The sequence below is a fragment of the Schistosoma haematobium genome, chromosome 1, assembly GCF_000699445.3.
Source record: "Schistosoma haematobium chromosome 1, whole genome shotgun sequence".
Lineage (NCBI taxonomy): Eukaryota > Metazoa > Platyhelminthes > Trematoda > Strigeidida > Schistosomatidae > Schistosoma > Schistosoma haematobium.
Genome location: NC_067196.1, coordinates 10,328,530 through 10,352,385, shown reverse-complemented (window position 1 = coordinate 10,352,385; position 23,856 = coordinate 10,328,530). Strand labels below are relative to the sequence as shown.

The following is a 23,856-nucleotide window of genomic DNA, read 5'->3' as shown; positions in this document are numbered from 1 at the left end:
CAAATCTCTTGGCATACCTTAAGAACCCATAGTGTCCAGGTAGTAAACCGATTGATATTAAAATTTTCAAGGCTGACGCATTAACTTCACAGTTCCATTGTTTGGAGATATATGAAGAAGTATGACTAAAATAAAATGACTACGACTGAGTTCTTCTTTTATCTGCAGGATATGCTCCAAAATCGCAATATGTAGCAACTCGATGCACGAGTAACTAGATTCTAAGATGTAATGCACCAGACATACTGCTGATTACAGAAAGATTGCGCCACACAACGGTAATACGAAACCTAAATCGAATTACGGAATTCAAGTGCTATAGATACCTCAACCACAGAGCGACACAGATTTATCATTCCGCGTTGCTATAAAAGAAGTAGTAATCAACATTTGGTGAATAGCTTGTCATAGATAACTTGCAACACAACACGTCGGTCCGGTTAGACACGGTCATCATCTTGTCAGATGATGTCTAAAACTTCTGTCTAGCCATGAAAATTCCTGAAAATAGCGGTGAAGGTCGCATAATAAATATAGGCCACTCTCTGTTGTGAGGGCGTCAAGTGCTACTAGAAAGTTTCCTATGCGAAATGTCAATTTTAGATTGCTTATGGATACTGACAGAAACCCTGATTTCTAGTGGAAACTTATCGACCGGATACTTCGTATATTTTCGGTCATCTTGTGACATTATTTTGTCAAATCCTTATCTGTCGACACAGCCAAGATGTCGATTTTGTGGGGTATGTGCAGTAAGATCCAAACTGAGGTTTGGACTGAAGGATAGCTGTCTAGGTGGGTTAGATAGACGCCTTTGCTTGGTTGAAGCCAAAACAAAGTGATTGTATAAAATGACGGTTTTGAAATTCATCATGAATTCAAATGTACATTGTTACCTAGACAAATATGACCACTTAGCTCACAACATTATACCATGAATTTGGCTTGGTTATGTAGACGATACATTTGTTGTTCTAAAAAAGACTCATCTAAGATCTTTTTCAAAACGAATAAATACACTTTCTTCGCATATCAAATTCACGAATGAAAATGAAAATGAACGTGGTGAGTTACCATTCCTGGATTGCTTAGTAAAAAAATACAAATGGAATTCTGGACCTATCCATTTACCGAAAACCGACGCACTCAAATCGTTATATTGACATCCATTCAGCACATCCTTTTAGTGCTAAGATCTCGCTAGCATTAAATCTTTTTAGAAGAGCTAACAAGATCTTTACATTAAAGGAAGACGAACAAACAGAACAAAAGAATGTAATTAGCATCTTACAATTTAATAATTTTCCTATGAAGATTATTAGCAGTATATTAAAACAAGACAGTTTAGTACGTTATAGTAATAATCCGAATGAAATGCTATGGATTGGTACTACAGTTCTACCATACCGTCATGGCAAAAAAGAAGGACTCCAAAGAATCTTGAAACATCACAGAATTAAAGTATACTACAGAACAACGAATACACTACGAAATGCTTTAGTTCGCCTAGAAGAAAAAATCCCGTTCATGTCCATACAGAACTGCGACTACAAATTAGGTTGTATCGTTTGTTATGCCTTCTATCTTGGAGAGTTATCGCGCGAAATCTTGACTAGAGCCAAAGAACATATTAGGTACACAAAGAAACCTCCTAATAATCATGTACAACGTGATCAACTTCAAATTAAATCGGCGATAGCAGTTCATGCCATTTTCAACAACCACAAAATTGATTTTAAAAACATCAAAATATTGCAAAAGGGCTTTTCCAACTACAAAGAAAGGAGGGTAGCTGAAGCGTTCCATAAAATGCTTAATCCTATTTCTCTCAATAGAAAGGAAGGCCTCACCATACATCCAACTTGGACTATCTATCCTAGCCATTCAGTCTGATCGTATTTACAATTCACACTACCATATTACAAATTGAACTCCATCCTTTCTCACCATAAAGGTCACACAATTTTTTATTCTTAAACAATGCACACATACAAACACAAATTTACATACATATCATTTATGAATCACCTCGACAGAAATGACATGACATTAACTTGTTCAGACCTGTTTTTGATTGACTAAATATTATTCTTATCGTTCCGTTGTACTATTTAAAATCGTATTAATTTTAATTTGGTTATTTATTCTCTGAAGAAGTGGCTTACACTAAGTCACGAAACGTCAGAAAATCTAATTTTCTACTCATTGGGATTTTACAAATATATTATTTATTTACAACCACTAATTGTTCAATTAATCAAATCTAAATCACAATAAATAAGGAAGTTGATAAGGGATGCGAGAAAATTACCAATCACAACAAATAAATGCTTTTTTATCCTATCTGGATAGACCACTCACAGATTCGTTCAAAAGGTAATATTTACTTGCTTCATAACACAGAGTGTTTCCATGTCTGGAAGAGTGTCACAATTCACAATCTAAAATGCCCAATTCTAGTCAATACAAGCAACGCAGCCAAAATGAGGAACAAATCAATATGGCTGCCGCCAAGATTAAGTATCAAGTAAAACAACACAAATGAAGTTCAGGAAGAAACATGGAAACTAGTGAAGGCGTAAGAAAAATGAGAACTATAATAAAATACAAATATTAGCATCTCATATCGAATCAAAAAGACCAACAAAATGTACAACTAAAAGAATCAATAGGAACAAACTGCAAGCGTTTATGTGGAGGGATTTTCACATACAAAACATTCAAAATGGATCTTACATGTGTCTCGTAAGTCTGAATTACTACCTTTGTTGTTTACCGAATTCGTGTCTGCAATTGGTTTGGACTGATTCCATGCCTTATTGACCTTTCAAACTGAAAGCTTTGGTGCACTTAGTGAGAGTACCATGTCACCCCGAGGCGCCTACGTATCTCAGAAAGCTGAGTCATGGTGTAAGTTTAACAAAGTCCTAATCTGATAATGGTCAGGCATTTGTGGCCTTTTTTCCATTATTACTTCCCAAATTGTGACTGATTAGCTTTGTGCATTTTGGTTTGTTTTAGTCTTCACTTCTGTATCAACAGGCACCATATTGTTCAAAACAGAGGTTACTGTGCAACTAGAATATTGTTATATTTTTAAGCTAGGTTGAAAATCACACAAACTGTATCACCCAACAAGCTCATGTCTTCTAAAGACATCGCGTTGCCATTAGAGGGTTTTGTTGTAAATTGAGACATCATCAGCACTATACTTGAATAAAGCAATTTTGGGGGAACATAGTTCACATATCCATAGTGACTTTGAATTGTTTTACCTATTTTAAGCAGTAGAGCCAAATCAGTTCATATTCTGACCTACTTTTTGTTGTAGCCATCACACTGCATGCTCCAGCAACTGGAAACGCGTTTACAAAGAGTACTCAAAACAACTTATGATTCTAAAAGTGCAATAAGGACAGATGAATAAAAAAAGGAAAACGGAACACTCTTCTCTTAGAAAATTTCGCGTCAGAACTTTAAGGTTTTTGTTATGACCAAACGTAGGCATAAAATTCCACTAGGTATAAACTTACATCTCAGAAAAAAGGGTTTTGCCTATGCATGATAGTTAGATGTAATCAAATTGGTATATGAACTAAGGATTCTTAGAATAAACCAATTTAATTCAGACAGAGAACGACAAACACAACTAAACCCATTGTATTGAGAATTCATAACAAGTACGGAGTTATGTATGAATGAATCGATATTGCATACAAACATTACATTATGGTGTTCGGAAGTGGTCATCTTGTAAGAGAATACTCAGCAAATTAACTACTGTATTCAAGCAGATAAGCTAACTTCAGTGGTAAGTGCCGTAAACTCATAGCTGTTTGCTAGCATCAAGTTGTCACTGTAGAGTTATGGTTGATTTATAATGACTTGTGACTAAAATATTTAGAGTATTGGAAACACTAGATGTAATTTATGGCCTTGACTAATAGCGCCACATACATAAGTCGTTACTTGAAGGTCGTATATTCCTGTGTTCAATAAGTCCCGATGTGTTGCAGTAATATTTAAAGATAAGTTGTTATGAATTTTCTTTTAAAATAAGACAATTAATCATGTTCGAGGCCAATACTGACAACTGAGGGTAAGTCAACCTATCGATTTGGCGCTAATAATAATTACTTCATTGCAATCGGTTGTTTGTTGTGTTGGAATTACATCACGATTTATTATGAAAGCGAAGACATTAATTTTATTTCTTATTCGTCTGTGATTCCGGAATATTAGCACCATTATATAAGTTGGGATATTTCTATAGAGCGTTTAGTTGTAAACATAATAATAATGTAAAAAGAAGTAAGGAGGAAAACAAAGATCAATGAGGGATAAGTTTTGGTAAAAAAAATTCAGTAGTCAGGCTACCAAAGACTAGAACTACTTCAGTCAGCTATAGAAACCACTATTTTTGAAAACGTCGTCGCATATTGATGCTACTAAACTCAATTGGCATACCTACTGCGGTATTTATACCTTACTACTGTACAGGACATGGACTCAGTGTAACCTATTTCTACCTTACATGTATATATTTCATGTCTATTGTACGCATGATATTCAATCACCTCGTATATCACAACGTTTTCCAAAACACGCATCACGTAAAGTGAATTATTAAAAATATAATCTGATAAAGCTGTTAAGGGATTGAATATAATCCCATCTCTATCCCATAAATCTTTATATAGTATGTTTCATCAATAGAAGGATGAACACTTGTTTAGCATCACGAAATTTTCCAACATTTTCCTCAGGAATTTCAATTCTGGCTTAATTCTTGATATTTGTTAACACACATCCAATTGTCTCGGTGATACAGTGGTAAGTGAAGGCGTGACATCTAGAGATATCACATCTCCTGCTCACATTGACATCTTATACTTCGGAAGTGAAATGGTGAATATCTCAGACGCTGCTGTTTACGATACTAACTTTAATAGGTGTTCCAAGATTTGAACCAGGATGTCAACACATTTCTTTAGCTTCATACTTGTTTCATAAAAAAACCTGATTATGTCCCTTATAAGCGAAGATAGAGAGACGTGTCCAAACCACATTAGAAACGAAGAACTAGACTTTATATATGATATATTGGTTGAAATAGGTTACCCATAAGCTTTCGAAAAGAATATAAATCCAGTAAACTGTAAACCAGATACTATGATTGTTCATAATAAATCCCTTTACCTGAGGCCACCATCCACTGGGAATACAACTGATGATTTCCTGCATGACAAACTCATTGGAGCTGTAAAGATGAATTTTTATACAGATATTCTTTGTTCACCACTTTCTAGTCAACTAAGAGTAGTTGCCTAAAGTAAGAGCTATCTGTTGTTTTTGTCATTTCTGTACATACTTGTTTATCGTAACGTCCTATGAGGAGCACAATATCATGCTTACTTTTTAAAAAAATCAACCAGAAAATCTGCCATCATTTTGTGTGTTTTAGAAAATTCTAAAGAAATTCCAAATGTAGCTTTCTCGTCACATATAGTCAACAGTATTCGTTTGATTTATAAATTTAAAACACTCAAAGTGAATGGACAAATGCTTCCTATGTTCCTCGATAAGGTTTGATTTCATCTTTTGCGTAAAATTATTTAGACCAACAATCATAACCTTTGTATCTGAAAGAAGCCTGTAGTGCTTGTCACTTCTTGGAGCTGGAAAAACTTGATAGATGATCTTACTAGTTCCTCATCTTTTTGTTTTTTTATTCGCTTCTTCAATAACTTCCTACTTAAATTTACTAGTTCCACACCCTATATTGTTTAATTTGATGGTTACTACGCTAAGTTTATGTTTTCAAGGTTTGACTTTATTCATATGTCAAAATATATTCGTCCATATCACGATGTTTATTAATCTTATATCTACTGTTATAGTTTGCGATTTATACATCTTGCTCGTGATTATCAGTTATGTAATAGTTCTTCATTTTTATCATTATCTCACAAATTTCCTCAGTTGGTTTAATGTCTTTTTTATATACATACACACATTGAGGTAAAACCTGGCAATCTTATTGAAAACAATAATCGTTGCTCACTTGTTATTTTTAAAAGACACTCCACAGAGCATTATTGCTTTAAACTGGTGGTAGCTTTTATTCAGATTTAGCACACATGAGGCTTAACTGCTTTCTTGATGTTTTCCTGTAGAAAAAGACGTTTAAATTGTCAGAACATTTTGTATATTGTATTTGATTAAAATATCAAATGCTTCTTCCAACTGTAGTATAACTTTTGTAGATTTTGTTCGCCATATTATAACCAAGATACTAGTTTTGGCAGTGAACAATTCATCTTATCTCTGTAGTCTAAAAGTGTTAAGAATTCAGTTTTGTAGCTTCTTCTGTTTTATTGATTCTTAAATTGCGTTATAAGTAACTTATTTGGAGTGACTCAAATGAGCCTGTTAGTAGATTGGAATGTAGTTTAAATGATCTGATAACTTTTTAATTGTCACAAAATGATCGTATGAAGCTTTAACGAAGAACATTACGAATGCAGTTGTCTAACTCAAATTGAATATAATTCATTTAGTGAAAATAAGTGCGAATCAGCATAATATATTGAAACAAGTTCTAAGAATTTTATATAAAATTTTATGTCTACATAAAGTAATTTCAAATTTTTCCCATTTATGGCCTTCAATAACTCATCTTTTAGATTATCTTGCGAACCATATATGACTTCCGAGAAAGGTCATTTTATCTCAAATCCGAATAAACTACCGAAATGAAGTTTTGTCATTAAGAGAATTCGATTAAGGCTCAAAAGCGAGTTACTAATTTTGTATAATTTCTGATGACTTATTTATACAATAAAGTGGATTTATTTTTTACGTCGTAGATTGATCTTAGTTATATAGTCACTAAAAAGCAGGAAGCACTGGACAACTATTTTGTAGTAGCATGGGGCTCTCCAGCAATACACATTAAACATCCCATCAGGGATTGAATCCAGGACTTCCAGATCTTGTGGTCAGTACTTAAACTGAAAACCACTGAACAGACAACTAGTGATTGACATGTCTAAATTTAGTCCATTTGCAATACTACTGCTACTTTTCAATGTCATTGGTAGGTAAACTGCTTAACATCAGACATTTTTAAACTCCGCTGGTTATGGCTTTTCACTGAAATTCCTGGAATTATCTCTAAATAATTTAACAGAACTTAGTTTCCTTTTCCTACACATACATATTTCACTAGTTATTGAAGATACAAATTTGTTTTATTATTTGCTTCATATTAATTATATAAATCCATTATAAATTGTTTCTTTTCTTATCTGATTTTTCACAATTACATCTATAGATGTTTAAACGATTAATTCGTTGTCATGTGAAATCATCTCGTACACCACCCAGTAAAGATGGTACAAATAATAATAAAATTCACTTACCAACCAAATGTACTGCGTGGTTATTTTCAACCTTCTCTTCTTCATCTAAGATCTCAACTACCAGTGATGTTGAAGCAAGTAAAAGTACAGAAACTTGTTTAGTAGATAACTCTTTTAAAACAAACAATTGTAATGAAACATGCAATTTAATTAATACTCAACATCCTAATGATAGTCAAAGAATCTCTTGCAATCCTTACTGCCCTGACCCAGAAATTATAAAACTACCTTTTGTACATTTTACTAAAGTTAGAAATCAATTTCTGGCTATTCGGTAAGTTATTTCTACATGTTCATATAGGTTTCCTTTTATGTGATTTTGTGTTTAAGTTGACTTTATGGTAAAATGTTATTCCTTTTTTTAAAAAAATTTATCTCCAATATGTACTTATAATCGATGTGTTTCAAAACATCCATCAGTAATTTAATAGTCTGAACTCTTAACTGTTAACCATTCAATCATCTGATAAACTTTTAAAAACTCGAATATCCTTCCTATCTATTATGTAATGTAAGAGATTTATAATTTATAATAATTCTAATTATTACACCTACAGTTTACTACTAGAATAGGGCTTACTTTTAATATATCCATAAAATACTGATTTAATATAAACTAATTATGAGGCTCAAACCTTAGATGATGTGTTTAATAATTATCCGTTAAGTGACGATTCTTAGTAGATATAATACAGTTGCCTAAACCACATACATCTCTTGTGTAACATATAGTTTAACGTTACATGCTTTGCTACATTTTTGTTTTTTAGTCGAAAATTTAAAAAGTTACTTTAGGGAACGATTTCCTGTACTTCGCGGATGGCTCTCACACATTAAGTTTTTCTCAAATCTGAGTACATGAATCTGTACTTGGTATATGAGTATACCATCGAACTACACAGAATATATAATAAAGTGACTGGAAAAGATTACTTAAGTTGGTGAATATAAATTATCCGATGGTTGTGAAATATCACGAGTTAAATGAAGTTATGTTTGTACACCATTGTATTATAGCGCAGTGGGTGGAAGGTTAATTGTTCCTAACTGAAAACTGCAGGTCCTAGGTTAGATCCTCGGCTGGGGAGTCGTGGATATTTACTGTAGAGCGATCTCATACTGGAACGAAAAAAGACGTTCCAGTTCCTCAAGGTTTGAAACTGCTGTCTAACTTAGGTCGGTTCATGATCTCCATTGTCTCGATTATTATTTGATAGTCGATCACAAAAGGTTCATAAATGCAAATCAATGTCGTTTTCCTTCTATCTGAAGGATTTTACCTTGGTGCGTTGTGGGATAATTAGTGAATAGAACTGTGGCTTTTCATAATAAAACGAAAATGTTATTTAGTAGTGCTCTTTGGATTCCATTGGTTCATGAGGTCATAGTAACCGATAATTAATATAGATATTTAACTTTTCAAATTGTTACGTAATAAAATCATTTCTTTTATCTTTCATCTTTTTTGAAACTATCATAACAGATCTCAATCAATATCTTTATCTATAAAAGAACAGTTAAAATCTCATTCATTTAACAATTGGTTATATTCAGACGCTGAATTAATTAATTTTGTTAAATTTATGTTTGTGGATTTAAATCTACCGGAATTATGTCATTTCTCTACTGATACACTTGAAAATTGGTTGTTTTCAACTTATTCACGATATAACAATGTACCATTTCATAATTTTAAACATGCATTTATGGTAACTCAAATGGTGAGCATTGTAAACCTATCAAATTATATTATTATTATTATTATTATGTCCAATTTAAAGTTTACAAAGAGCTTAGTTTCAATAGGTTTTGAGAGATTATGTCAGTGGAGTATTGTATTACGGATACGGATACCTATTTACATTCAAATATACACCTATCAACTGTTAGCATTTGTATGTATGGTTTATTTCAGTCTGAAAATGAACGACTCCGAAGTAATTTACGTATATATGCTTGTAGTGGACTTCAGTTTATCTCTTTATTCAAACCAGATATTATCCTCGATTGAACCAAACAAGTGTCTGAAGTAAATTGCGATTTTATAACTTTCTATTGCTATAATTGACTGTAAACACTAAAGAAAACCTGTAAATCGGAACAACACATTCAATTTTACACACTCGATAGGCGTAAAATCATTTAGTTTGGCTTTTAATGTCCAATATTTTGTGCTGCTCGATTGATTTTGTTAAGTTGGGATCTGAAAATACTGGTGTTTTATGTTGTGTAATTTAATGAGCTCACGTGAACATGACCAAGACTTTTTTCGTGTGGAGTAGTCAAGTCCAACATATGAATGAGCCAAACTTTGTTGACGCAGCTACAAGTCAGAATAGGACGTTTTATTAATCTTGCAATTAGTCATTTTTATACGTACATCAAAGATGCATACTCATCACACAAATTACTCGGAGTTAATCTGCTGGTTATTATCTGGCAGAATAACGATTCAATTTCGAATACAGTTAGAGGTATGTGAGGAGATATCACTTCCTGGTTGTACACACTGTGGAAGGGCACTCCGTTAGTTCTGAGGTTGACAACGTGGCAGTGTTGTAGTGTAAAGAGACTTGGTGGAAAAAACCAATTTATTATTTGATGCGAAATTACCCAGTGGCTCAGTAAAATATAAAAGTCATACAATAAGTATATAAATTGCGCATCTTCTTTTTGTTGTCTTTTACATTCTCCATTATTCTTCTGATTCTATTGTTATTTTGACTGCTCTTCGATTTCCTACTGTTCTCTTCATTTCAATCATCTGCTGCCAGGCATTCCACTTCCGACTGATGCTACATACTACTTATATCTGCCAGCATAAGTAGCATACACCACGGTGTGACCCTAGAGCCCAAGAGACAACTGCTTATGACCGGTCACTCACGGTCTTTTTATCAAAAGTCGTTGGTATATTGACTGCATGTATTTAAAACCTCACCATGTGCAACGAATATTCATGAAGGTGAGGTGTGCTATCTTCATAGTCAACCTTTACTAACCCTATCCTTCCATTGTGGGAAGGTATCTTATCTGGTGGTGTCGGCTACGTGAGCATGATACATTACTCCTATCATACCTCTTTACAGTCAACAGTATGATTTCGCCATCGAACCATGAGTTTACCACCCTTAGTTTTAGCGTTCTCCAACTGACCTGTCTGTATTGTAGGGCCTAGAGGAACGAATGTCTCAGACAATATGGCTCTATTTCAACCTCAAGTGGTGTACGTCCAGGCTGTCCACTTTTTCCGTTTTTCTTCAACTTCGTCATAGACCTACTGATGGGAATAAAGTTCTCGTCGACTGAATTCTCGGGTATTGGGCTCCTTCCAGGAGGTCCACTTATCGACTTAGAATACGCAGACGACATAGTCCTGTTTGATGAAGACGCTGACAAAATGCAGAGTCTTTTGGTAGCACTAAGCAACAATGCCAGAATGTTTGGAATGCGCTTCTCTCCCTCTAAATGCAAGTTTTTGCTTCAGGACTGGCCTGCGTCAACACCTGAACTAAGGATAGGGAGTTAAGTAGTCGAACGCGTCGACAACTTCACTTATCTTGGAAGTCTGATCAGCCCTAATGGGCTGGTATCGGACGAAATCTCAGCACGGATTCGAAAAGCTCGTTTGGCTTTTGCCAACTTACGTCACCTTTGGCGAAGGTGAGATATCCGTCTATCAATAAAAGGACGAGTATACTGCGCGGCAGTCCGTTCTGTTTTAATTTACGGCAGCGAAACATGGCCATTAAGAGTTGAAGATATTCGTAAGCTACTAGTATTTGACCACAGATGTCTTAGAAATATTGCTCGCATCTGCTGGGATCACCGGACAAGTAATAGTGAGGTTAAACGAAGGATATTACGAAATGATGATAAATTAGTTGATGAGGTTGTGAATCTTCATCGACTGAGATGGTTGGGCCACGTGTTACGTATGCCTGAACACCGATTACCACGTCGTGCAATGCTAACGGGTGTTAGAGATGGTTGGAAGAGAACTAGGGGCGGCCAAACCAAAACGTGGCATCAGTGCTTGAAGTCACTAACCTCTAGTCTGAGCCATGTTGGTAGATGCAGACTACTTGGTTAGGGTTCGCGTGACTGTCGTAGCCAATGGTTGGAAACTGTTGGTGACATGGCTCGGAATCGATCACAATGGCGTAGGAGTATAAACTCTCTGTCTTCCCTTAAACTATGAGATTAAAATCGCTTCATATCTTTCTTTCTACGAACTGATTCTTCCTTCCTGTACTATATCCTTATATGCAGTCTTTCCTTTATATATTACACCATTGAGTTGATTGCTTCTATGAATTAGGTGTTCATCTTGCTGTGCTAATGAAGTGTGGCAACTTGGACCGATGCACATATGTGCCTGGTCCTACGTTGTAACTGACTCTTAATGACAGCCATGCCTGACTATCACGTCAGGGTAGCAGCTACGGTCGATGACAATTGAGTTGGCTTATTGTATATCACTGTATTTCAAGGTACTGAGCGATGCAGCCCCAAGGGAAAACATACTGTCAGCATCTTGGTAATACAAGATAAAATTAAGTAGTGTAGGTAAATTCTCATTAAGTCAGACCTTACATACCATACAGATGAAAATGTAGAAATATAAAAATTACTAGCTAACTGAATTCGTAATAATGAAGCACTTTCCTATAATGATAAAAAACTACAATTTAGATAATTGCAAGCTATTTTTCACATCGTTGCCAAACAGTGATACTTTCATTGAATCGTACAACAAGAGAGGTGGTTGCATGAAACTGTCTATTCCCTTTTATTTCAATATTTCCAATGTAGTTAAGATAACTAACCAGATGTATCCTCAGTGATCATGTTTTACGATTGTATCTTATTAAAAAAGAGTAATATTGAATCTGTTTTATTACGTGTATAGTAGGTTACCTTGGTGCCTTTGGAAATAGTGTCTTTTGATTAAAACTTACTTAATTCCATACATGTATTGTTTGCGATTCATTTGACATTGAAATGACTATCAATAGCTTGGTAATAAGTCAGTTCGCGTTATATGAATACATTCGCTGTCTTATCTTGTTTACCTACTTCATAATTTATTATTCATTTATTTTGTCACTCAACCCGCCTTAATTATTCTCCATGATTTATTTTGTTAATTTTCATCCCAAACCAGTTGATATTCATGTAACTCATTAACCAAGTTTATACTAATACACCCAAATTTAAGCCATACTGTTTGTTTGTTGGCTAGTGATAATACTCAACCGCCTAGAGTGAGATTCAAAATTGTCATTTATTGGTTGAAAAATGTACACTTTAATCACTAAACCAAAGCTCTTAACTTTCTATCTGTTTAATTTCTATCTTGATATATTATTCCAAACTGTACTAAGTTGAACTGCTTCTACACTGGTAAGAAAAGTATTGTCTCCCAATAGATGTTACTTAACTTCATCAATCTAATCAGTCAACGCTAGATAGTTACGTTTTATTAAACAGTTCAAAACTCATTCCTCTATATGATAAGTATATTATACTTTCATTATTCTTGTCATAAGATACACTTGAATCAATTGAAAGACTAACATTGAAGAACTTCACTGGTTTAGAAACCTACGAGAGTATGAGTCAACTCATAGTTATATATATATATATCCCTACGTGTCAGATATTCCTGTTTATTTGTTCTTGAAATACTATCCTTTTAGTTATGGGAATAATAGTAATAATAAAGTTATTAGTTATAGAACAGCAGATGTTTGACGGAAATCCTATAAAGAATATTATAATAATACCGAAATATTTTTTTGGAACAAGATACATAGTATGTCATGGTTGGGTGTGTCATTTTGTGAGTTAAGTTAATCTATGATTCTTCAGCTGTCTAATTAGTTAAGTTTTAACTTGCTAAAATTCACCTGTTCGGTGGTTGAAGGTCACCATACGGAAGCTTTACCCTACCCAGGTTTCGTGCTAGTTGACACTGGTCAGGAAGACATACATTTAATCTTAAAGAGACTGGTGTCTACTGGAACGCGTGCCACCTAGTTTTATTATTTAAGATGTTGCCACTAAGATATTCAAGTCGTAACTAAAATATTTACAATTGATTGATCGCTTAATGGTGGTCAATCCCGGGAGGTTTCCTTCCTACTACTTCAAACCATCTAACACTGAGGCGTAGTGAATGCGTTATTGAGTTACGTAGACTGGTGACCATATTGTAACTTGTTCGACGGAATCCGGTCATCAATAAGGACTAGATAAATACAACATTCACCTATTCCGAAAATGATGCTAGTTTTTAGTCAGGAGGTACTGAATATCTATCTGATTCTAATGTAGGACTTTTCAGAAAAACAAATCCACTCTCCCCTTAACGAGGAATTGAATATTCCAATCTTGTGTCGATCTTATTGCTTTTTGACCATTAATTTAGCGTTTAGCGTAACCTACTTTCCTAACTTTAACCGACTCGCGATATTATCACCATGAAATTTTATTAGTTTGTATATTTGCTTCACTTCTGTATTAATCTCGCAGTTAATTAGTCGCAACTCACTAAAACTTTAGGAAGTCATATCGAAATTAGTCGCTAGTGAATAAATCAAATGTTCCAAAACGAATTAAGTAAACCCTGTTGTTAGCATATATATATATATATATATATATATATATATATATATATATATATATATATATATATAACATAGGACCCATTATACAATCATTCCATTTTCAATACTTGTCTTGGATCGCATCTTTTATATTATCGTGAAAATGTGCTATTCCAGTGCCTTGGTATTTGACAAAGCATCTGTTGATTGTTGTAATCACTTTTAAAATGATTGTTGTGTCTTCTTGAACGTTTTACTATGTATGTTGACGTAGTGGCTAACTTTTAATCACTAAACTACGTGTTCTAACCCTTTTTCACCAATCTCAGTTTTGTCAGCCAACCTGATAGTATTACTAACCCTTCACTTATACAATACAATTCAATGCTGTATACATGAACATATGTTTGGTTGCTAAGTTATAATCACTATCTCATTTGTGTTAGTCTTGATTCCTACTCTTTCCCTCTTTTTTTTACTTAGTAAATGTATAAAATTTTACTGATAACAAATCTTCATTATTACTGGACATAGCATTTTTACGAAGAATGATGAATTTGTCTAAAGTTAAATTTTCATTATTTATACAAATCTTATATTCTGGAAATTTTAATTTAATATGAACTCATTACATTAGACTGTTACACAAGAGGTTTATAGTTATAAAAAAGTGACTTTTTTGTGATTCTAATGATTTCCCAGTCTACTAGTTGTATTTTTTTTCCCTGGAAATGTATAAATCACAGAATTTTCCCATCTTCCTAATGAACATTTATCGGTATACAGGTGTTCGTGTAATGTTAATTACATCACAAGTCTAATACTAGACTATCTAAGCAAAATACTACTATAACCATTTTATTTTATGATTCAGAGAAAGAATTAAATTAATTCAATTCATGGCCCTATTTTATAAAAAAAAAGGTTTTCATTCCATAATCATAGTCATGTAGTTACCATTTAACTTATCGTATCTTTCTAACAGTATTCTAACTAGCTTATCTTGAAAATATCTATCAATGGAGAGAGGTGATAGGATATTGTGTACAGATCTGTCGTGTGTTACTTTTCAAGCGTGAAATATTCTCGTTTTTGCTGATTTTTTACAGATAATGTGATGTATACAAACATTTGAATTGATCCATTTTTTGTGATTTCAATTGTCTTTTTTCAAATAGAATTTCTCGTTTTTCTCTAATTTCGCTCTTTTTAAAATCACTTTTGTTAGCTTTTTGAAGCTGTACTGTTTAGTTGCCTTTCTATTATTACTTTGTTTTTTGGTTAGGACTTCAGATATTTATGTTGTATTTGGCGGTTGTCCGAGTCTGATAGTTATATTAAAGCCCAGTTAATTATTTGAGTGTGAAAATCAACAGTTAGTAGAAAGCTCTTATTGACTAACCCGATAGAAATATATACACGAACTCGTTCATTAATATAAATACATATCCTTCAGAAAATAGAGTCACATTTTCAACCAATACCACATGTTCCCCTCCCTCGGGAACTTAAGCTAACTGTTGATTGATAACATACACCAGTCAATACCTCTCACTTATCGTTTGGTTTTGAATGGATCTGTTTGATTAACCCAGCTTATCAACTTAATATACTTCTTTTCCCGAAAAAAAGTTATTAATTTGATAGATCAAAGTATTGGTTCTTGGGACTTTAACTAAGCGCTGTATTTCAACTCGTATCCTTATTAGATTTGAATTATCCTGTTGTTTAATATTCAGGACTGGATTTCGATTAATTTTTGTTGGTATATTTTCATCTTGTAAAGATTGACTAAATATTGGCCATTTCATCATGTTTTTTTAGAACAGATGGAATTTAGCCAGTTGTGAAAACCAGTACGTTCTTCTCGTTCTATTTAAGACACAGAATGTACATATGCCAACAGTGACTGATCGAAATTTAATCCTGAATGTCAACAAAAGATTAATTTAAATTCTTACCAATAAGCACCATATTTTTCGAACAAGTTGATGGCTATCTGAACTCAGTAGCCAAGTGAATAACACGTTATACATTTGAAGCAAAAAGTGCTGTATTCAGTTGTCCATATGCGCATCAGTGCCAGAATGTAAGTATATCCAGCTGATGAGTTTAAAACCTGACGAAACGCACGTTCTTGTTCTTTACTGTCGAACACAACCCATGTATTCTGGCAAAAATCTATTTCAACGTGTTAAAAATATTCGTTTGCAGCTATAAATAATATGACGTATTTGAAATGATCATCATGCTATTAATCTTCGTACTTTCTCTAGTATGAACCATTTCACTTATCAATCAGTTAATTAGTCATAAGCAACTTGGAACCTGACAAACCACACAGTCTATATTCCTTTGACACGGTTCAGACCAGACGGTCTACTTCTCTATTTTTTGTCCTGGTAGTTTCATATTTTTGTGCTGATGTGATATATGTTCAACTTAAATCAATTAACATTTATCCCATATTCTACGTTATTTATAGCTGACTGACGTCATGTCTTCCTCCGGTCAACCATCCCTAAGTCTTTTTTTATTCACGTATATTATTTTTTTTATTTTTTTAAAAAGTATAATATTATCTCATCTATAGAACTTTTTAAGTTAAATATTCCCTTGAGTCTTCAGCTTGTACAATTGTATGATTAAGTGGTCAAAGGATCCAGAGTTTGAACTGGTAGACCACACATGCATACTACACTTTATCTACATAGGTTTGAGCGATTAGGCAGTAGATACGAAAATGTATAATTCAGATGTGAGTACATAAGTATGTGTGTGATAAATGAATTACTACTCTTAGAATCACGCTTATTGTGTAGAGGCTGGTAATCCTATTTAGATACTTAAACTAGGAGCGATGAAACAGGATTCCTACCTGTGACCCAATAGTTTAAACATAAATTCTCCAACTAGTGATCCATCGGTCCACAAGAAATTAAGCATATATTATTCAGTGATTGTGTTATATTACAAACAAAACAAATTCATTATTCAATGACTATTAATAAATGACGTTTATATTCTGTTCTAGGCCGTGACTATGTTGTTTGGATATAAAAAAAGAGATATTAAGAGAGATTGTTGTTTCTCAAAGAAAAGTTTTGATAAAATTAATTTATCATGAAACAACTTGAGAAATTATCATTTATTATCAATCATATAAGTGTAAATAAATGGAATTGATGTATATAAATGCTTTCAATTAACGCCACTATGACAACGTGAGATAGCTAATTGAGATATGTATGGATATTTTTCAAACTATCTATTAAAGTAGAAACTGCTAAGTATATTTATTTATTTGAATTATATAGTAACGATGTTAAGAACTGCAAATGATCAGTCTCTTTTAGTATATGTGCATTGTGAGTGGACTACCTCATTATTGCCATTAATTCAGAGTTGAATAGTGGATAGCATTGCAATCTAGAATGTGTGTTAAATCTTATTAGTGACTCATCAGTTTGATGTATCCATATCCCACTCTTGATCTTCATTCCTGAACTCAAAACCAATACCTCTCTCTTTAAACTCCAGACTCATTATCAATTGGCGAGACTATAATTTATGAACGAATCAATCAGATTTAACATAGCAGGCTTTGGATTTTCGCTAAATAACGTTTTAGCTGGTGTTAGTTCATGATAAAAACCTTAAATCCTAACCATCAACTGTAAATCATATTTCTAACTTCTCACACTGGTTTGTAACCTTAATTTAACCTTCATAATATGTAGGTGAACATTCTCAAGGTCACTTTAACGTCTCTCAAAGGTCGTTCGCAAATTACGGTCTCAAATATCAATTGATTTGCTACGTCTGGATAGCCACTAGTATGTACATTCAGCTGAATTAGTCCTAGATGAGATTAAATGTACATCATGGACATCAATGTTAAGTACTATCAAACTCTGCTTAGTGTTTAGTAATGTTTCAGTACTTTCTATATATGGAGTTTACATTTGTCTGTACATCTTGTTATTGAAATCAATTGGTTTAAATTTTAATTAGAGAAATGAATGGAGATTTTTTCACAATATATCATATCATAGGATTACAATCTAATTTGTTTTTCTTTCTATTAGCTATAAAGAGAATGATAAGAGGAAGGCGTGTCTTTTGTTTGACATAAATTATAAAAAATATCTAATAATGACTTGATTAACTTTTATAGTAGGCGAAAGTTTGGCATTGGCTATCTATTACACATCATATAATTCAGTTGAGGCGAAATCAATATTTATCATTTTTACAGGAAATAAACTATCCATTTCAAGTGTTCCTTACTTTTCTTTTTTTTTAGTTTGTTTTATAATCATTATTTTAATGGTATCTTTTTATTGTTCGACTATCTTCTACAGTTTCTTTATTGCCAACTTCATTGGGGTTTAATGATCTTTTGATTTAATTTCATTGCATCTATTTCAATTTGGGAAACTTAATGATGTATATCATCATTAGTAAAGAGAAAATAAAAAAAATCTGACTGAAAGCTGATTAACATAAAAGTGTATTTGGTGTATAAATGAGTTACTATGCCGATTTTAAACAAGCCTAGAAAATGTATTAGTTTCAAATTAGAATTGTAAGAATATGACACATTTAAATTATATTTTATATAATATATTTCTACATTTTATTTGACATTTAATCTTCTTTAATAAAAACTATTATGCTCTTTGCTTGTTCAGTATTTCCTAATCATAATACTTCACTAAACTCTTCCGAAATTAAAACAAGAATTGAAAATAAACAATATAAATTCTAATAAAGCCAAAAATACAACCAAGATACAGTAGTTGAAATATTGAAGATTATATTAGAATTTACACAATAATCTTGTGACATCTTCTTGAATCATCCACTAGTTCTGTTTAGTTGAAAAAATAGACTCATCAGTGTTAGTTAGTTAGTCAGTCAGCAACAACGTAGAACTTCGTACATATGTGCATCAGTCCAAGCTGACATACCATATTTACACAGAGATTCAATTGTCGACTCAAATCCCGTAGTGGTAGACGTAGTAAAAGTATAAGCAGTAATCGGAAACATTAGGCTTTGAACATGTTACTCAAGGAGTAGAATCCAGTGAAATAAATTTGGGAAGAGAAAAAAGGAGACAAGGAGGAATCAGGAGATTAGAATTTGGCAGAACACAAAGAGTGCATGCACCTGCGCCATTGCAAACTATTTTCAGCCATGTTATTCAAGGTCTCTAACCATCGTTCGCTACCATTTCGTGGTCCCCAATCAGATAGTCTACATCTACCAACATGGCTCAGTCCACTTGTCAGTGACTTCATGGATTTGTGCCATGTTTTGATCTGGCCGCCACCAGCTTTCTTCAAACCTACTTCTACACCATAAAACATCACTCGTTGACTCATCAATCAATTCCGTGATTTAAGCCTATTAATCAGTTAGGACTTTATCCTGCTTACAAAAACGATTATGTAATTTCAATCTGTTGTCGTTCAATATAAGATAATATTTCTTTCTATTATAGCATGATATATTTTAATGTGTTTTAATCAAAGTATCCTTTGTTTCCCGATATATTTCATTTTTTAATTCTATCATTTTTCTAATAAAATAACAAATGTGATCTATCGTATTTCATGCAAATATATTGATACATAATGGAAATGATTCGATTTTATCATTTAAAAGTCCCTAACATTTCATAATATCTACTTTTTTTGTTTGTTTGTTTGTTTTGTTTCTATGTTCACCGCCTATTCGAAATTATCCTCTACACACGTCATCATTTAGTTAAAATTAAATAATAATAGTAATAATACACTAATTAATTCTATACGTGCTTACCATTTTACAATAAAGATTAACACGGCAACATATAATGTGTTAAGAATTGAGAGAGGGAGAGAGAGAGAAATGTAATTCTTTTGATAGGTTGATGATCATTTTATTGGCCAAACAATTTAATATTCACTTATTATGTCTGTGTTCATGTTGTTATGGAACGACAAGTGAATTATTTTGTTTTGTCAACACTTTGTAGTTATTTTATGAACTAACTATAAATAACTTATTCATGCATAATTGTTCAGAATTATTGTATATGCCAAATTTAATCTATTGTTTGTTTCTTATGTCTCATAATAAGTAATATAACATAAAAAGCAGTGCGTGTGATGATTGTATAATTAATAAAATATTACAGTGACTGAAGTAATCCAATTTGTAATTTGTTCATGATTATGATTCTCAAGATCTCAACTGATAAATTAATTAAAGTTAGACATTAACACCGTTGGATACCGGCCGGCCCAGTGGTCTAATGGTTAGGCGCTCGTGCGCGAGACTGATAGGTCCTAAGTTCGAATCTCTCAGGGGGCGAGATCGTGGGTTCACGCTACTGAGGAGTCCCACAATAGGACGATACGGCCGTCCAGTTCTTCCAGATTTTCCATGGTGGTCTAGCTTCAACTGACTCATGATCTCAACCAATGATAAATAATTCTCAGAAGATTGTTGTGTTCAGTAGTGTGATTCAGTTACTATATACCTACAGTACAAATGACAAGAGTGAAATGAGTGGGAAGGCTTAATTGCTAAACCGAACCATAATATACACAAATCATAGGTGTATATACGATTATCATTCTGACACAAACAGGGACATTTAGGCTAATGGGGTCTTCACTAAGTGCTTAACCGAATTCGTCTAACAGCTTACTTCAGTTATAATTTCTGGCGTAAATTTTGACCTTGAAATGTCGTATGTGCACAGATAGCAGTTAGTTTTCAGTATCACACTAGATGATTACTCTATAAAATGCCACATATACTCACACTGTAGTGAATGAGAACTCATTGTTTATTGCAAAATTATAGAATGTCTTGATAAAATAAGAAAATCATACATTAAATACGTCATTTGCACATTTTCTATAAATTGTTTCTCAAATGCTTCATCGTTCCTCCATTTCTGTTGTTACCACAGTTATTATTTGTTTATATTTCTGTTCTCTTCAATTTAATCTTCTCAACCTTCTGTTGTCAGGCCCTCCACTTCTGATATGTGTTACATACTACTTATGTCGACAGACATAAGTAGCATACACCACAACTCACACACATGCTTTCACCATATTATCGTCACTGGTTAGCCAAAATATTCTGTTTTTCTTTTCATTCTTCCTCTGTAAGATAATGAATCATTTTTAAATAGCCTGAATTCATGTTGTGAATTTTTCTCTTAATTTGTAATCTTGTAGCAGTATTTAATATAGCAAATAACAGTACATATGCATAATATCAACTACATAGCTTTCGAAAAAAAGTTGGATAAACCAGAGTTTTTAAATAGCTTGCTAAAAGAAATCCACTTATCACATTGAGCAACAGATGTTTTTAGTTACCGAAATGCTTATATTTATTTCATTTCTTCGATGAAACTAACATTTACTTACACCGATCTTCAGTGTTTACACTATCAGTTTGTCTATGAGATTAGTACAAATATGCATATTTTCTCACTGTAGGTCTGCATGTGTTATACTGAATGTGAGTTATGTTTTTGAGATTTGAATTGATACATGAAAAATGCCTTCTTACAAGATGTAAGTTGAGCATGGAATACGAACACTTTATATGGAAATATTTTCAGACTGTAAAACTGTTAGGTCCCAATAATCCTAATGAATGGTAACTTTGGGATCCTTTCATGGACCAATACTAAACGTATATTTTTATCATATAATTGTTAAATAACTAAACTAGTCATATTTATGTTCCCCTTATTATAAGCTTTATTTTGACCTATGAACCATTATTATAAGTTTTACCATTCTTGAATTATGTCCTGTCTGTTAATCATTGCCTCCCACATTCACAGCCACATTTGGCCAAATTTTGTACAATGTGTTATTTTTTATTTTATGCTACGTTGTGATCTGTTTGATTGATATATAAACTGAGTATGTTTGAAATATAGTGATTCATATTGCAGAGGCTGAGACTGGTGTTCTGAACTTAACTGGCTGGGCTAGACAGGAAGCGAGACCAATCAGGACTCTAGGCTGCTCGCACGTGTTTTACGCGTCCTTGGTCCGATCGATAATTCGCTGCTTCTGATTGGCGGCTTTGGGCCACAACAAATCTTCTGTCAATTAGCAAATAAAATTCAGTCAATCCTGGATATTTTAAAGCGTTCATCCAGGCTGTTATCAGATTGGTATCTATCGGAATACCATGTTTAGGTACCTGAATATCAATTAACAGGAATAAATTACAACTAATATTTTAAGCAGAGTTAGATAATGGCTAGCGCTGAAACCCAGGATGCACGTTTCATCCCATCAAACAATCCATATATATATATATATATATATATATATATATATATATATATATATATATATATATATATATATATATATATAGTTCAAATGCTCTAAAACACTCATGACCTCGTAAAAAATGTATTTATAAACACTGAAGTCTGACGACCAGATTCTAGTCAGATGTTTTGTGTCTGTATAGTAAATAAATGAGTTTTGTAAAGTTTCTCAATTTTGTTTTAGTCAACAAATTTTATTTAATTTGAAGCATCATTTTCTAAGAGCATAGTTTAAAATATCATGTTTCTCCGTAAAATAATTTCGAAACAGTTGCAGTTTACTTTCATTCAACTCAACTTTCTTACAATATCAGTCAATCAGTTAATCAAGAGCAACATAGTACCTGTCAATTATGTACGTTAGCTTAATTTGTCACATTAAATCAATAGAGCCAAATAAAAATTATCAAGACAAATGTTAGAGTAACAGAACTAATATTTACAATATTACTGGTATGATAAGAGATTAGATATATACAATATGATTCAACAATAGAAAAGTATAATATGATTCGTAAACTCAAAATCTAAGAGAAGACAAATATTGAATTCATCTACTCTATGTGCATTTATGTATTCGTATATATACATAGATAGATAGTGGTTTATTTTTCGCTAATTACTAACCTCTACTGTATACTCGTAATGAATAACTATTTTAATTATTGTATAATCAAGTATACTATTTAATCAGTATTATCGATGAATACTAATACAACACTACAATCTTCATTAAAACACACGAACACTTGGAGAGAATTGAATTAACTTCAAATTCAAAGTCACAACCATTAGATAGTTTGACAGAAATTGGGTGCCGAGTACAGAAAAGTCATTATATGTATGAATTATATTTGAAATAATCTCAGCAATTGAAAGTTAAATCATTTCAACGTTTCGTCCGGCTAAATTGTCTGGACTTCTTCAAGGTAATACCCTAAAGAAAATAGTTATGGAATATATATGAAGTGATTATACAATAAATTGAAATAACTATTCACCACGATTTTTTTTTCATATTTTTTTCGTCTGTCTACCTATACAAATATTATTGATTGAGATCGAAATGATAAAACGAGAGATACACAAATAAGTGAATATTATAAACAGCGACTATGAAAAAAACATTATAACCATTGTATTTTATCTGTTCTCTTTTTACTTCCTGTTTTTTTCTCTTTTCTGTCAGATGTATTGTATCATTAAAATGGTAAATTTACCATTGTATTTATCCTCAGTGGATTTACTGATTCTATTGTTCTCCGCTTTGTCACATGATCTTGATCATCCGGGTTTTACAAACTCTTACCAGGTAAATAAATTATTATCATTTGATTAATTTTTTTTCTAAAATTTTGATTCAAATAAACCTATTTGATATAGTATATTTGTCTAATCAAGATCAGTTCGTAAATGTAAACTATGAAATCAAGTTATTTCTACAGACACCTCC

The 23,856-nt window shown here is 32.7% G+C and overlaps 1 protein-coding gene across 1 annotated transcript in view; it reads left to right on the top strand.

Annotated features, from left to right (window-relative positions):
* Nucleotides 1-3,946: 3,946 nt before the first annotated feature.
* The window catches only part of PDE3 (cGMP-specific 3',5'-cGMP phosphodiesterase 3), a 53,901-nt gene continuing 33,991 nt past the window's right edge, over nt 3,947-23,856 (top strand). The window contains exons 1-4 of the mRNA XM_051209832.1: nt 3,947-4,099; nt 7,337-7,698; nt 8,908-9,145; nt 23,593-23,715. Of these exons, the coding sequence (XP_051073115.1) occupies nt 7,337-7,698; nt 8,908-9,145; nt 23,593-23,715 (723 nt within the window). The 5' untranslated portion in view covers nt 3,947-4,099. The remainder of the gene's footprint in view (nt 4,100-7,336; nt 7,699-8,907; nt 9,146-23,592; nt 23,716-23,856) is intronic.